Genomic DNA, 15755 nt, shown 5'->3' with positions numbered 1-15755 from the left:
GAGCCTCCTTCTTGGTGTGCTGGACAAAAGGAACAGGACAGACACTCTTGATGTTGTTTGTGCCTCTGGTTTGCCAATCCAGATTACATGTTTAATATGCTATACTTGTTTGGGCTTTTTAAAATTGATTTTATTCCAAGCCAGGAGTCGAGACTCCTACCGAGGCACAGTGTGAACAGTTACCTGTGCCTTTTGCTCCCGTAGCACTGGGTTGTTCAGACGGTTCAGCTCCCAGGTGTGAGTCCCCTTCCACTGGCAGAAGAGTGGCTGCAGCTGCGTGTCCTTCTGGCCAGTCCCATTCCCCACACGAGCGGACCAGCTGAAATAATTCTGCTGGGGGCAGATGTCTACCACTCCAAGACTACCCATACACCAAGTAGGAGTCAAGAACCTGGCGCACAGTCAGCTCTTAGACTTTGAAATGATCCAAACCCTGCCTACAGCGCATGGAGGAAAGCAGCTTTGGAGGCTAGGCTGGGAGTACACAGGAGTTCAACAGTCCTTAACTTTGGCTGGTCTAAACAAAGTGTTTGTGACTAATTTTCTGTGGAGGTGTGTGGGCAGTGAAATGCTCTTTTGAGGCTCGGCAGAAGGGCAAAATGTTGCTATTTTTCCAAGGTCTTGTCAGACCATTTGTTGGCAAGGTCACTCCCCTGCTGTCTGCAGACGGGTCCAGAGAAGGCTTCTCCTACGTTTTTTAAACATTTCTTTCCCGTAAAGGGTCACTGTTTTTGTTTTATTTCTTCTCAAATTATATGCCTACCAGCCTCCCTTTCCCACAGCAAGGTTTGTGTGCTGAAACGCAGCTGCTTTGGGGATGGATTTGGCAGCTGTTTAACCGCCTACGGAAACAGTTTTTCATCTGTACTTCCTACCCTGGTCTCTGTCCACTTCAGGCTTCAGGAGGAAATCTTTGAGGCAAAATATTATTGCCAGAGGTTGGAAGTTTCTTGGACGAATGTTCCTAGTGACCAGTAACCTCTAACCCAAGATTTTTCAAGCAGGTCCCTACCTGAGTGCTGAAGAATCCTTAATTATTTTTTTTTCTTACATAAAGTGTGGGGAACCTTCACACATGGAGGCTGCTACAATGATAAGTGCTTTTGATAATTGAGCCATTTACTTAAGTGCCTAAAGAGTACTTCCACACCAAACTTGAGGTGTTCAGGTTTGATGATAAAGGCCTTGAATGCTTCATTACAGACATCCAAGTGATAAAGCAGCGGGCTGGAGCGGGGAGACAGCCTTGTTTTACAATGTCCTTTGGTTTGGAATGTGAAAGAACAAGATGCTGCAGTTCTTGATGCATAATTGTATCTGTCCCTGGAGAGGAGAAGACTTAAGCTTGCCAGATACCCCGACTGACCTGCCCTCCACCCGCTGAGGTGGCTTTGGTGTGGCTATAGCCATGAGTAGGTTTGGGCTCAGGGCGCGTGCAGCAGGCTCTGTCTTGGCTGAGCTGGAGGGCTGGGGGTCAGTCAGTGCAGGTTGGGTCTCAGGCCTGTCCTCTGCTGACAGATCGAGCACGTCTTCAGCCCCCCCTGTTCCTCCATTCCCATCACTGCACTGGGTCAGAGATTTGGCACCCAAATCTCCTCGGCAAATCTGTCTGCATCCAGAGTGTTGATCTTGCTGGTCCTAGCAGAGGGCAGGCTGGCTTTGTCCTGTTCTCTCCCAGTTCACATACGCTTCCCTTGATTATCTACCAAAAGACTCTTGGATTTCTCCTCTCCCCCTGGCACCCTTCTTCCCATCTCTCCGTCTGGAGTGAAACCCAGCGGATTCGGGAATTCTGAATTCCTGTTACACCAGGAGAAGGTTGGGGCCATTTGCCCCGAGAGCGTGGCTGTTTGCAGGAGGGGAGGGCTGTAGGCAACTGCTGCAGGCACTCGGGTCCTGGGCAGGAGGGGCACCAGGGCAGCCGCTTTCTGTGTGAGAGTCCAGCGGGGAGGGAAGACAAGGCAGCAGTGTCAGAGAACGGGGAGAGATCAGAGCGAGGGAGCGGGGGGAAGAGGGGGTTCGGGGCAAATCGGAGGCCTGTAGATGGGGGGTGAGGGGCACTGGCTGGAACTGGGCTGGCTCTGCCCTGGCCGTGGCCCTTTGGCACCGGGCGGCGGGTGGGAGCGAGCCCCTCGCGGCGGCCTTGCCCTGGCCGTGAAGCTCCTCATAACCCTCCGAGCCTGCAGCCTGCCCCCAGCACCAGCCCAGGAACCGGCTGGGCAGCCTGAGCTCAGCCTGGAGCTGGGCCTTTGGCACCTGCCTTCCCCCAGCCCGGAAGGGATGTCGCATTTGTCGTTACCGCAGCAGCCCCGTCCGTGCGCTCTGTTCCTACCAAAAGTTTTTCCTCCTAGTCGAGGCTGGCGCTGGGGCTGACAGGAGGGGCGTTTCCAGTTGAGAAACTCCCTCCTTGGTAAGCCTGTCCTTGCTGACTAACCTGGTGTGCTTCTGCTAGGGACAGCTGCTCTGTCGGGGTCACGTACAGACCAGCAAGGGACATGTTCTAGTTCAGGTAAGCGCATCCCCTCCGCGCTGTTACCGACAGCACCTGCACGAGCATAAAAATCTCCCCAGGACTTGATAATTCCGTACGACTGACGGGGACGAGCTCTGCAGAGGCGGTTACCGTCGGGGGTAGGTGTGCTGCTGCTTTCTTCTCACGGGTGAATCGTGCTGTGCCTCTCCGTCCCTCCTGTGAGATGTGGAGAGACGGGGAGCGGAGGGGAGAAGGGAGAATGTCTTTGTAACGTGGGACTGGCGTGAGTCTCCAGGGAGGGTCTCTGGATGCTGTTTCTTCTTTCGAGATCACGTGCTGTCCGCAAGATGTTCGTGTTTTATTTATTTCGGTAAATATTTTGTATACGATGTAAGAGGAAGGCTATTATAAATTTTTATGAAAAGGAGGAAATAAAAAAGGCGTTGAAATGGGACAAACGGCGTGTGTCGCTAAGGAGCGGTGGGTGGGGTGATGGGCGGAGCGATGAGTGATGGGCGGGGCGATGAGTGATGGGCGGGGTGATGGGTGATGGGCAGGGCGATGGGTGATGGGCGGGGCAATGAGTGATGGGCAGGACGATGGGCGGGGCGCAGAGGACTCGGCTGTGAGGCGCCTCCTCGTGGCGGAGCGCGGAGGGACACAGGCAGAGCGGCTCCACCGGGAGGGGGGGGGCGCCGGCCCCGTTCCCTGTCCCAGTTCCCTGTCCCGGTTCCCTGCCTCTGCCCGCACCGGCCCGGTGGGCAGGGGGGTGCCGAGCTGCCGGCTGCTGCCTGCGGCTCCCGGGCGCCCGCAGCCCAAGGGGAGGGGTCGCTGCCTGCCGCTGCCCCCAGCCAGTCTGTGACACGGCACCCAACAGCCCCGGGTGCTCCAACCCGGCACTAGGCAGTGACGGAGGAGTCTGAAGAGCCAAGACTTGCCCAGTCCCGACAGGGAATTTAAATATTCTCAGCGCTTACTCTAACGGCCGTGACACAGACACGGGGCGAGGGACACCCAGGCCCAGCAGTCGGGCTGCCTTTCCCAAGGGACCGTGCACTTCCATTGTTGGGGTTTTTTATTAGGTTTATTTTTCAAATGTGAAGCTTTGCTCTGGTCCAGGAGGTTTTGTTCAGGCTCAAAATCTCACCGTTCTGACAAAGCAGAGGAACTGCACTCACTCCCGCAGGTTTGCGGGGCTCAGCGTAAGAGAAACTCCACCCGCAGGGACACCGCCTGCCTCACAATTGTCCTTCTGCTTGGAAACCTTCAACCCCAAACCCGTGTCACCATCAAACCCTACAAGTGGTTTGAGAGAGCAGAGGTAAACGTGATTCCTCACTCTGGGCACCGTTTGGCCCCGGTGCACACCGTCGTTTTTCTCACTCTCGTGTTTTTTTCCGTCACAGGGCTCCGGTGACACCGAGAGGAACACGAGGTGCTGTACAGTGACCCCACCAGCGGATGGCTCCCGGCATCCTGCGGGTCTGCTGCTTTCATGGGTCCGCTAGGCTCAGCCTACACCATCCTTAAGCTCAGCTTTGTAGGGCCTCCCCTGGGAAGCCACGAGGAGACCTCACGCAGCCCCTCATCGCAGCAGCAGCAGCGTCGGGATGCTACAGCCCTGCCAAAACTCTTCCTGTGGAAGTGAAAACCGGCGTCCGAATGGATGCCAGTGGCCTGCCAGGACTTTTTGGCTTGAACTGCTGGAGAAATCTGGGCTGTTTCCAACGTACATTAACGGCAAAGTGCGGCGGGGCCCAAGGACCTGCTTTTCAGCCGCCGGACCCAGGACAACCTGAATCCAGGTGGCCCATGGGCCCTTCCCGGACCGGGGGGGCTCTGGGGGCCACCCCAGTGGGCAACCAGCGGCACCGGGGCCGAGCCCAGTGGGGGAACTGGTGCAGTCCCAGTGTGGGTCCTGGTGCAGGTCCCCGTTGGGTCCTGGTGGGGTCCTCGTGTGGAACCCGGTGACAGCCCGGAGGGGACCTGGTGGGGTCCCGGTGGAGTCCCCATGCAGGTCCCCGTTGGGTCCTGGTGGGAGCCCGGTGGGGTCCGATACGAAGCCCAGTTGCCGGTCCGGTGGCGTCTCGGTGCGGGTCCCGGGGGTGTCCCAGTGCCAGCCTGGTGGGGTCCCGGTGCCGTCCTGGTGCGGGTCCCAGTGATGTCCCAGTGATGTCCCGGTGCTGTCCCGGTGCTGTCCTGGTGCCGTCCCGGTGCCGTCCCGGTGCTGTCCCGGTGATGTCCCGGTGCGGGTCCCAGTGATGTCCCGGTGGTGTCCCGGTGGTGTCCCGGTGGTGTCCCAGTGGGGGCCCGGTGCCGTCCCGGTGGGGGCCCGGTGGTGTCCCGGTGCCGTCCCAGTGGGGTCCCAGTGATGTCCCGGTGGTGTCCCGGTGCCGTCCCGGTGGGGGCCCGGTGCCGTCCCGGTGGGGTCCCGGTGGTGTCCCGGTGGGGGCCCGGTGCCGTCCCGGTGGGGGCCCGGCGCTGGCCGCCAATGGGACCGTCGGCCGGAGCCGAGCCCTCGGCGGGGCGGGGCGGGCCGGGAGCCGCCCCCGCGCCGCGGGAGCCGCGGTGCCAGCATGGACCGGAGCCGGGTAAGGGGGTGCGGGGGGCGCGGGGGGGGGACACCCGCTCCGCCGCGCTCCCCGGGGGCTGCCGCGGCGGCGGAGGGGCGGCTCGGCGGGGCAAAGGTCGCCCTGGGGCGGGGTGGTTTTTGCTTTTTTTGTTTGGTTTTGGGTTTTTTTTTCCCTCCCCCCGGGGATGAAGGGAGCCGCCGGGCCGGGCTCGGTCTCCTCGGCCCGGGGGGGGCTTCCAGGCTCCGCTCCCCGCAGCGGGGTCTGGGGGCAGCGGTCGCTTCGCTCACGCTTGCTTGTCCTCGGCCGGGTGGGAGCGCGGGACATCCCTTTCTCCCCGCCCGTGGCGTGGGCTGCCAGAGGCTGACAGCGTGGCCGGGGTTGTCCTGAAAGGTTCGTGAGCCCGGGTTTTGCACAGACACCCTGACAGGAATTCACGGCTCTGAAGAGGTTACAGGTGTTCCTTCGTGTTGTTCAGTCACGAGAGGAGAGTCGTAACCCTCGGCTGAGTTCCCAGCTCCTGCTTGTTGGCTGACCTTGAGCAAATTACTTTTTTTTCTGTGTGCTCAAACTGCACATCTGCTGATTTCGTACAGTAATTGAGTGCTCTTAGGGATCGGAAAAACTGTAGGAATAGAAAATACAAAATGAAGCTTGAAAACGACGTTGACCTTGCCTTGCGGTGTGCTTCGCTAGAGGCCAAAGCCAGGTCTCCATTTTCTTGCAGCAGCTTATCTGGGATGGCAGCACCGCTGACGTGCGTTTTGCAGAAATACCTTGGATTGACAAGGCACTGAGATCTGTCACGAGGGTCTGCAAGGGCTGTTAGAGCACACCTCCAGCTTACACATTTCCCCTTAGCACCACTCTGACAGGTAGGACCTTACTAGTACCCCGCTTAGACGGGAAACTGAGCACCAGAGCACTCCAACAACTACCCCAAGGTCACACGAGAAGTCTGCAGCAGAGCAGGAGACCCTGCTCACATCTCCTCAGTCCCAAACCAGCAGCTTAACCACGAGACCTTCCTGCCCTCTGGTTGTGCTTTTCTTTGTGGTGTTGGTTCAACAGAACTGTGCACTCTGACTTTACAAGGTATGTGCTCAACGAGGCTCTGGAGCTGAGGAGTTCATAGTTTAATTCGGTTGTCCTGGGGGCATGCTGATGGGATGGAGAGTTCCAGAGCTGCTCTGCGAGGAGGCCTTGTTGAAATATCAGGTTTTAAGACCTTCTGGAAGAGGTAAACAGAAGGGTCTGGTAGCCAGAGGGGGGAAGGCTTTTCTAGCCTCTGAAGCTTGTAGAAGGAGGAGACGAGAGTCAGCGAAGCAGAGATCAGAAAGGGACCATAACATTGGTGTGGAGAAAGGAGGGGAATTGGGTGCTGCCTTGAAGGTGGCGGTTCAGAGCACGGATTTGTGTTGTGATGAAAACTTGAAGCCTGAAGGTTGAGGTTGGCCCAGACACCTTTCTCACCTCACGTGTCAGCAGCGCTGGTCTCTGCTCACCAGGACTTGTTGCTGCAGAGTTGGGCTGGAGCCAGGCTCTGGGCAGCACTGCAAACGGCCCCCAGCAATGGGGTGTCCTGCTCTTCGCAGGTTTTGAACAACGTGGGGATTATTTCTTTTTAAGGGGAAGAGCCTTTATATCACGTCCAGGCTGCTTCTGAAAATTTCCCTTCCCCAGCTCTCAGGACCCAGAGGAAGCACTGATAACAAGGACTGGCTTGACTGGTTTGCAGCTCTGCAGAAATCTCCTGAACTTACTCTGGAAAAGGTCCACGAGGGGCTTTGGCACAGGTGGTTTTTTCTCTTGGAAACTCACTTTCTGCATTCAATGTAAAAAGCAGAAAGATTCTGCCTTCCTGGGCAGTTCAGGGTGCTGCCCTCTCCCCGGGGCAGGGACGGTGCACAGCCGGGCCTCTGGGGTTCGAGGGGTCAAAGTCACCTTCTGGAGACGGCAGGGTCTGACCTGGAGATCCTGTGCTATTTCTCCCCAGTTTTGAGGTGCTGTTTGTGTCCTCGAGGGCCCTGTGAGCTGACCCCAGACAGACTGTCTGCGATGCTTTCCGGCGGTGTGACTGAGCCTGGGCAGGACCTGCCTGAACTGGCTTTAAACTCGCCCGCTCGGGCGCCGGTAGCCAGTGTAACCACAGCAGCGGGCTGGCTGGTGAGTGCTCACCAGAGCCCCAAGCAGTTTGGCAGCAGCCACTCTCATGTCTCGTTACCTGTTCCCGAACTAGTTAGCTTTAATCCAGCCATGATAGGTCTGCGTCAGGTTGTGGTTGTACCAACATTTGCAGTGTGGAAGAACCAGCACCCTCTCTTGGATCTGTTAACTCCTAGTTGTAAGCCCTAAGTCATCCTCTCTGCCATCTAGCAGCACACATGTGCCCTCTGGCGTAGGTAGAAGAGGGATGAAGTGTTTCATTGTGTATTTTTACCTTAATAAACTCCCCAGAGAAGTTTGCTTCTGGGGGGGAATCTAGCTCTTTGCAGCCTGTTGGCATCCTGCATAGGAAAATGGTTAGCACGTGGGGTTTTTTGAGCAACAAACTCTTTAAAAACAAAGGCCACTGACTAGTTTTGATGTTTTCTTTCTCATGTACAGTCTTTTATTCAAAGGTTGAGGTTTTCTTGTTTGCTTTTTAATTTGGAAATAACCTTGGTGGTGTTCCCTTGTAGGTGAACGAAGACTTCCCCAGCCTCAGGAGCTCCAGCTGAGCTCTTGCCGAGGCTTCTGATCCAGCCGAGCTGAGAGCTTTGTGTGGGCAGAGAACCTGAGTCACCAAATGGTCTCTGTGAGTCGCCAGGAGCTGCTACCCTCCTTGGCCAGCTCTTCCCTGCTGGAGAGCTCTGCCAGCGCTCTGCAACGCAGGATGCCACCATCCCTTCTTCCGGGGCACGGCGGCGAGAGGGCGTCCGGCCGCCCCGAAGGCTCTGGCCATCTCCTTGCAGGCAGCACTAGCCACTCGGAAGGCACCTCGTTCCCCCTGTTCGACACAAAACCCTCCGTCGCTGTCTGCGAGGCTCACCTCAGGCTGCCTGACTTCTGCAGCAACCTCTCCCAGGACTTCATTCCCACCCTGGAGGAGATTGAGGAGTTCCTCAGGGAGAAGGCTGAGTTCCTCAAAGATGAAGTGAGCGAGCTTCACCCAGCTGGAGGGAAGGTCGAGATCAGATCCGAGATCAGCTTAGGTAGCTCTGGGGGACAGCCTGTCTCCAGCGTGGCTCTAGAAGAAGATGTCTCAAAGGCTGCTCAGCCTGCAGGGACAGCGGATGGTTGTGACCGGGCAGTAGCCACTGGGAGCGTTCCCGTAGTCCTCCAGATCCAACCTCTGCAGATGGACAGTGGCAGCCCGCTAGCGCAGAGTGCTACAGCTGGTGTCAGGGTGGCCCAGCTGGTTATCAGCTTGCAGGGCCAAAACCTGTCCCTCCTCCCTCAGGTCCAGCCCCCAGTGACCACCATGGACCAGAAATATGTCAAAATTGCCCCCCTGCCAGTCGCCCCGAGGCCAGGGGATGTGCAAGAGGTGGAGGCAACCCCCAAGTATCAGAAAGCTCCCCCTTCCCTCGTCCGCATCCACAAGTGCTCGCACCCGGGCTGTGGCAAGATGTACACCAAGAGTTCCCACCTCAAGGCTCATTTCCGTCGCCACACCGGCGAGAAACCCTACACGTGTGCTTGGCCCAACTGTGGCTGGCGGTAAGTGGGAGCCGTGGGACTGTGCGAATGGGTGTCCCTGCCAGAGGCCTGCCGTTGGTTGCCAAGATGCAGGAGAGCTCTTGGCTGGTGAAAATCCAGGATAAAAATCACAAGTTTTCTTTGCCGAGTGAATTATAGGTGAGAGTTGGAAGGAGGCCTGGAGGAGTAAAGTTTGTCGAGCGCTTTGGGCAGTTTTCACTCAGGCCAAAAGTGCTGAAAACCTCCAGCTGGGAAAGCGTAGCTGACACTCTCTGCAACACCTCAAATCCCCCTTGAACTGGATGCCTAAACACCCTCTGGCAATAGAGCTTGTCCAAGTGATGTTGTAATTTTGCAAGCTTTCTCTGTCTAGTTCCAATGCAGAGTTGGGCTACAAAAAAACCCAGCTTTTCCCATTAATATTTGTCCCAAGAAACAGGAATCTTGCTGCTTCCTCAGGAGCCAGCGCACAGTTCTGTGTTTGTTCAGCAGCTCTTTGCTTTCTCGTGCTGCTTGCCTGCCCTGGCTGCTTGTACCCCTCAGACACCTGTAGGCCTGTAGCATATCTCCATGTTGCAGTTACTTTTGTTTGCTCTGCACATGATGGTGGTTATCTTTTTCTTTCATCTGTGTTCCCTAAATTAACCTTGCTTTTTAATCTTGCTACACTTCTCTGATTATTATTCTGCTGTTGTGTTCTCTTCCTGGTACCGTGTACTTCTCCTGGGGGACAGGATGCTCAGTACAGCCTTTGGCAAGAAGGGCTAATAATCCTCAGGTCTTGCGTAGCACTTTTCATCAGCAGATCTCAACGCATATCACAAAGAAAACTGGTGCTGGCAGCACTGAGCTTTCCTGGTTTCTTATGCAATGCTTTGGCATATACCCGCTGCCTTCTTTCCCCGGATGGTGCATTTTGGCATCTGTCTCAGGGTGGTGAAACTCTGGAAGGTACAAGACGAAATGCCAATTTTGGGACTCCCTCTTGCCAAGCTGCTGTCCCTTTGCCATCAGCAGTTGTCCCCCCGTTTCACTACAACTGCAGCACATGTTTATAGGCGTCGGCTCCTTTTCCAGGACCACCCAGTACTGCTAAACCACGCTCAGAACCTGGCGACTGAGGAAGGGGACAACTGCAACCCCTCCAAGCAGCGCTCTTCCTCCTGGGAAGGAGGACAGGGATGGTGCCAGCCTGTTTGGTGGCATCCTGGGGGCTGGCCACTGAGTCTCTGTGCTCCTCTTCGCTTGCTGCCCTGCCCTCCCCCTCCGTGGGAGCAGTTACGCTGCCGAGTGATGTGCTCAGCTGGGGCTGGGGTTCTCTGGGCCGTGCTGCCTTTTCTAGATGTGGCCCTAACTGTAAATAGAACTGTTATTTCTCCTGGCCCTGCTTTCTGTGAGGACCTGAGACCTTGGACCTCTCTTCTCGCAATAAAGCTGATGAAGAAGTCAGTGGTTTGCAGGGAAGACCTGAGGAAGGCCCTGGGACACAGTTTGTTCTCACAGAGCCTTTTGTGAGCAGCCACAGTATTTACTGTACCAGGTGTGAGTTTGAAATCCTATCGCTGGGAGTCTGGGGTTACATCTGAAGTTCCTTGCTTTGTGCTTCTTTGCGTGGGCATGTTTCAGCCAGATGGAAAAACCCTTCCGTCCTGATACTCCTGCCATCTGTGTTGGCTCCTTAGAGGCAGAACGGGAGTAAATCCTGTCCGGTCCTCCACTCCAGCACTCCCCTGACACTCGGGCATGCCAAGCTTGCTTCAGTCACGCCAGCTCCCAGGCTTTGTTGAGACCTTGGAGGTGACACTCACAAACCAGCTGGGGGCCAGCTTGCTGCAGGTGCCTCCCCCCGGGGCTGGATCTGTGTGTGCCAGGTGGCAGAAAGGAGGGAGAATTCAGTGGGGACATGCATGTGGTTAAAGGGACTTTCCAGGCTGTTCAGCTGATCTGCCCCAGGTGTGGGAATCAGACGGACAAACAGTCTGAACACTGGGTATTCCTGTGGTCCCTGTCACTGCATCCTCAGGACAGCAGTTTGCTCCGGCATGGAGACCCTGGCCTCTGTGCTCCAGGCTGAGTGCGTTTGCTTTTCCTCCCTTGGGCTCGTGTGGAAACCAGCTCACAGGCAGCTTCTCTCTCCCCAGCTCCCAATCCAGGCCTGGCTGACAGTGAAAACTCACTGCTGAGCAACAAGGGGATGCTCAGAGTTTGCAGGGAGAACCCGTGCTCTCCCAGGATAAACAAGCCTCCTCTCACCAGCGATGCTCTTGGCTGGATGTGGGAGTTACACCCCAAGCCTTTCCACCCAGGCTCCTGGGCAGGGTCCTTTAGTCACTGCCAGCCTGGGCTGATGCCCCCAAAAAAGCATCTGGCCTTGGGGCTGTCAGCTCCCAAAAGGCGGCAGCGAGTCTAAAATAAATGGACATTGTCCTTTACAAGCAGTGGAAAGAAATGAAGATCTCGGTGGGTGAATTCTTTTCCTCTTTCCTACCTCTGAGTCACCCCTTGGAGGGGTTTCTTTCCTTCCATTCCTCCAGCCTGTGCCTCGCTGGGCGATGGGATGGAGCAGAGCAGAAGTGACCCGTCTAGGCTCACCCCAAGGTGCTGTGACAGACACAGACCTGAGCCTCCTGGGCGCTGGGGTGCTCAGATCCCCTGTCCCGTCGAGCAGCGAGGGCTGGGCCCACCGTGCTTCCCTTCTCCTGCAGGTTCTCCCGGTCGGATGAGCTCTCCCGTCACAAGCGCTCCCACTCCGGTGTCAAACCCTACCAGTGTGCCGCCTGCGAGAAGAAGTTTGCCCGCAGTGACCACTTAGCCAAACACGTGAAGATCCACCGGGGCCAGCCCTGCAGCCAGCGGACGCTTCAGGGCGGCAGCAGAAGTTAAGTCTGGCTGCTCATCCTTGCGAGGCTGAGTCCAGGAGGCCCTGAAGCCGGGCAGACAGTGCAAAACCCACTACACTAATGACGTGGGGGAGAAATGACTCTCTTTAACAAATTATAGGAGATCCAGTGTTATCTGGGTGACCCGTGTTCACGGCCTGTTCCTGGTACTACTGTCCCCCTCTTGAATACAGGTGATGGAAACCTGAGTTGATTCAGGGTGTGTGTGTCGGGGCGCGGGGCTGGGGTAGAGGACGAGCTTTACAAGATCCCTTTGCACAGCGCGTAGGTGTCACCTCCACCCGTGCTCGCAGCTCCCCAGCCCCGCCGTGGGGCACCCCCGGGGGCTGCTGCAGAGTCACAGCAGCCTCCCAAGGCATCGGCAGCACTTCAGAGACGGCCCGAGAGGATTTTTTGTTCTGGCCGGACTCGCTCAGAATCCCGGGTGCGTGAGCCCACCTGGCAGAACCAGGGATGGACGGCGGGGGGGGTTTGGGTGTTGTGTGGGGGCTGAAGGCAGACAGTGGTGGTGGCTTTTCTGCTGTGGTTGAGGTGGTTGTGTTGTCCCTAACGCTGCTTTTCTGTGCTGGTGGGTTTCCACCCGACCGGCGCCGGGTGCGCTGGTGTCCTTGGGGAAAGTGACATTGCGGCTACGGGTGGGAAACGCGTGAGTTCAGCTTGCTCAACGGTGCGTGTTGAAAGGGTATTAGGAGACACGTAAGCAGCCCCGGCAAAGTCCTTTTTTACATGCTGGCACGAAAGAACAGCAGTATGGAGAGACCCCAACTTGCACAGACCCGCGGAGGAGCTGAACGCTCCGGGCAGGGGCAGCAGTGCGGCTCACAGGTTGCTTACGTCCTTTTTCTATTTGATTTCTGGTTAATTAAAGGCCAACTCCTTGCTACTGTGCCAACTTCCCGAGCTTTTGCAAACATCTGGGAGGGAATTAGGTGCTTGTACAAACAAAGAATAAGCGTCAGGAGTTTGAGCTAGGCAGCGTGCCCTCTCTACGTGGCTTTGCCAGCGTGTCTCAAGCTGATATTTAGCGCCTCCAGGCTCTTTTCAACTCATGCTGTTCTGCTGTTACCCCGACACTCTTCCAGAGTAGGACTTCATGCACTTGTCTCAAGATGCCCTTGAGCTGGCTTTAGTGAGGAGTGTTGGGTTGTACCCAAAATAAAGATGGGGAAATGAGCTAAACCATTTTTACCTGCCCTGTGGAGGGCCTGTTTGGACAGCAAAGAGGTTGTTCTCCGGTCCCTGCAGCCCTTTTCGAGTGGGGAAGCAAAAAGCCAGACTGGTGGGGATGGTGCCCTGCTCTAAGGGTTGGTACAAGCATCTCTGGAAGAGGCACCAAACTTCTGTGCAAGAAACACAAGCTTGTAAAGCAATCCATCCTAGGTACAGCATCGTCTGGCTGGACATGTCTGTTGCTGGTGACTGCTCCTTCCTCAGCACCTCTTCCAGCTTTGTTGAGAAACTGCCGCAGTGTGACTTCAGGGAAAGAAGGAGCAAGGGGGATGAAACTCCTGGATTTATTCCTAGTCTAGAATATTTAGGGATGCTCTTGAAGGAGATGCTGCTGCTGCGGAGAATGGAGAAGGATGGGGTAGGGCACCTTCCACCATGGCGTTTCTCTGGTGCGCTCAGGGTGCACAACGAACGTGTTTCTCCCGGTGTTTGTTGTTCCAGTGCTGCAGGGCCACGGTCCAGCCCAGGACCTGGTGCTACGGGTCACTATACAAGCACCAGAGAGAAGGGTCTGCTGCCCCCAGGCCTTTGGCCCCCTATAAATGGCAAAAAATTCTCTGAAGTGAAAGCTGCAGTGTGCAGGAATGATGTTTCCGCAGTGGAGAAACGTTACTAACGCTGGCTTGGGGGCTGGATTCTTCCTTGTGAAGACCAGCAGCGGGAGGCCGGCGCGCTGGGCAGCCTCCGGCCGCGGCGGCGCGTGGCTCCCCCAGATGCAGGGCTGCAGCGTGACCCGCGGCTAATGGCTCTGCTGTTGGGTTTCCAAAGAGCTGGCGTGCTTGCGTTGCGTGTTTCTGGGAGAACACCTGCATGATTTGCTTTCCCAATCCCCAGGCGGGAGGGCAGGGTTTACAGCAGAACTTGCTGGAGCCACCGCTGCTTGACTTCAGATCCAAACTTTCCCCACAGGTCTGTGACAGCTGGTTTCTGGAGCCCAGCTGAAACTCCTTCATCCTTAGCCCCTGAGTGGGGACGTGTGGGTAGGCTGAACGGAAAGTTGCTGCCTGCAGCAGCGGGGTTTCTTTCCGCTGTGTGCAAGTGGAAGTGTGTGAGAGCGGCAGCCCTCCTGTTGACTCTCTGGAGCAAGCTCTCCCCTCCGGGGGAGGAGGGCAGCTTTTGCAGGGATTAGCTGGAGACCTGGGCCTGCCGGGGCGAGCGAGCGCTCCCCCCAACGTGCCGTGACCTTTCCCACCTCTGCCCTGGCCTGGCCACGCGTGACCAGATGCCAGCAAGAAACACAGCCCGAGTTCTTCGTGTGATGCTGAACCTTTAACGATGGGCCAGAGGAGACAGGTATGCAAGAGCCTATTTTGGGTTGCCTTTTGTTTTAGTGGACTTTTGCCTGACTGGGAATTTGCTTCACACCCCCTTTGCTTGAGGGCTCTCTTCGGAGGCCACACGCCAACATGACTCATGCCCGTCTTGTGCTTTTATCCGTCCCCCTTCCTTCTTCTCCCTCGCTCCAGACTCTTTCAGAGCACTCCCTGTTCGTTTTGGACCTGCCCCATCCTGCCTCCCTCCGCTCTCAGCCGAAGGCGACTGCGGAGATTGCGTGTTTCCAGACTGTGGAGCAAGAAGAGCTGTGCCTCATTGTTAGTCCGAGGCCCTCCTCTGTTCTCCAGCAGCTTCTACCTGGAGAACGGCTCCCAGAGAGTCCACGTTGGTCCTGGGCTGGATCTGCCATGGCAGACAGGGCTGGGAGCGCTGGCAGCGGCGACTTGCAGCGTACCTGGGTTGTTTTGCCATTCCTTTTAAACAAACCACAAAGGGAGGGGAGAGATTTTTGTAAAATAAAATACCCTAGATATGTATCTCTTGTGCAATGAGTATTACAGTCTCACCTGCTTCCCTCTGGGGACTTTGGATGAATGGCTTAAAAAGTTTACTGAAGGCTCTGTAATTACCTATCCTTTACTCCAGTGAGGATATTATTCCACAGCAGAAACATTTGGGGTGGAAGCAGAGATGGATCTGTGGCATCAGGAGGGACGTGGGCTCTTCTGTCTTCCCAGGGACAAAAATACACTGGATTTGCCAAGAGGTGACACAAAGTGCCCTCGTGTCACCGGGGCTGCTGGGTTGTTATAGCCCCGGCTCCGTCGCAGACAGGGCCATGTGCCTGCCATGGTTTCCCTGCTGGAGGAGGAATGGGAGGAACTGGTTGCCTTGTGCTCGAAGTGAAAAGGCTGTCAGGTTGCTAAGCAGTGCTTTTTAAGAAATGAAATGCAAGCAGACAGGAGTTGTAGCAGGGCAGGACGTGGGAGAGCACAAAGAGAAATTCAGGCAACGTTTCTAAATTTGCAGCTGGGGCTCTGGATATAGCAGTGCGCAGTGCAGAGCCCTCCATCTTCGGCAGCGTGACAGCACTGACATCCCCAAGCTGCAGCCCACGTGGAGCTCGTGCTGGCTGCTCATCTGCTGAGATGAGATAAGGGCCAGTGCAAATCCACGCCTTGGTTTAAGGTCCCTGTGGAAATTATATCTCCGAGATGGATCATTAGGTTTCTCTTTTTTTTTTTTTCCCCAATAAAATCGGAATTGGATTTTTATTAATCCCTTCTAGAATCCAGTTTTATTTGGGTCAAATGTAATTCTTGGCGTAGTTTCTCTTTTTCCCGGTGGTTAAGCAGCAGAAGCTGGCTTGGGACAGGGAGCAGACAGGGGGCTGGAGTTTTCCCAGGCCAGGAAAAAGTCTTTGTGGGCCTGGGACGGTGGAAAGAGGGTCAGTTGAACGTTTCTCTGCTGCCTTGCCGGCTAGCCACCAGCTGGCCCTGTGTAAGGAAAGGTGGGAGCTGGAAATGGGAAACGTGTGGAGGAGGTTTGCAGCCCTGTCAGCAAGGTGTGAACCCGTGGGGGGCTCAGCAGCACTTCTGGGGCCTGAAGCTTGAAGCAAAAGGCACA

At 56.2% G+C, this 15755-nt stretch overlaps 1 protein-coding gene across 3 annotated transcripts; it reads left to right on the top strand.

The window, feature by feature from the left end:
* The first annotated feature begins 5009 nt into the window (after positions 1-5009).
* LOC141969667 (Krueppel-like factor 15) lies at positions 5010-15385 on the top strand. 3 transcript variants are annotated; one of them, XM_074925692.1, is made up of 5 exons: positions 5010-5064; positions 7725-8745; positions 11430-11797; positions 13764-14147; positions 14321-15385. In XM_074925692.1, the coding sequence occupies exons 2-3, from the start codon at positions 7832-7834 to the stop codon at positions 11605-11607; spliced, it is 1092 nt and encodes a 363-aa protein (XP_074781793.1). In that variant the 5' UTR covers positions 5010-5064; positions 7725-7831; the 3' UTR covers positions 11608-11797; positions 13764-14147; positions 14321-15385. The 3 variants fall into 3 exon arrangements, with proteins under 3 accessions (XP_074781793.1, XP_074781791.1, XP_074781794.1); XM_074925690.1 differs by having other exon boundaries at positions 11430-12048; positions 13005-14147; XM_074925693.1 differs by lacking the exons at positions 13764-14147; positions 14321-15385 and having other exon boundaries at positions 7725-11184; positions 11430-11456.
* The last annotated feature ends 370 nt before the right edge of the window (positions 15386-15755 follow it).

The sequence above is a fragment of the Athene noctua genome, chromosome 23 (assembly GCF_965140245.1).
Source record: "Athene noctua chromosome 23, bAthNoc1.hap1.1, whole genome shotgun sequence".
NCBI lineage: Eukaryota > Metazoa > Chordata > Aves > Strigiformes > Strigidae > Athene > Athene noctua.
The sequence above is the reverse complement of the archived record's forward strand: the minus strand, read 5'-3'. Positions and strand labels throughout refer to the sequence as shown.

Bases quoted from the DNA above. Each gene is read 5' to 3' on its own strand.
- LOC141969667 (XM_074925692.1), top strand. From the start codon at position 7,832: ATGGTCTCTGTGAGTCGCCAGGAGCTGCTACCCTCCTTGGCCAGCTCT. The intron at 8,746-11,429 runs GTAAGTGGGAGC...CTTCTCCTGCAG, and splicing joins TGGCCCAACTGTGGCTGGCG to GTTCTCCCGGTCGGATGAGC.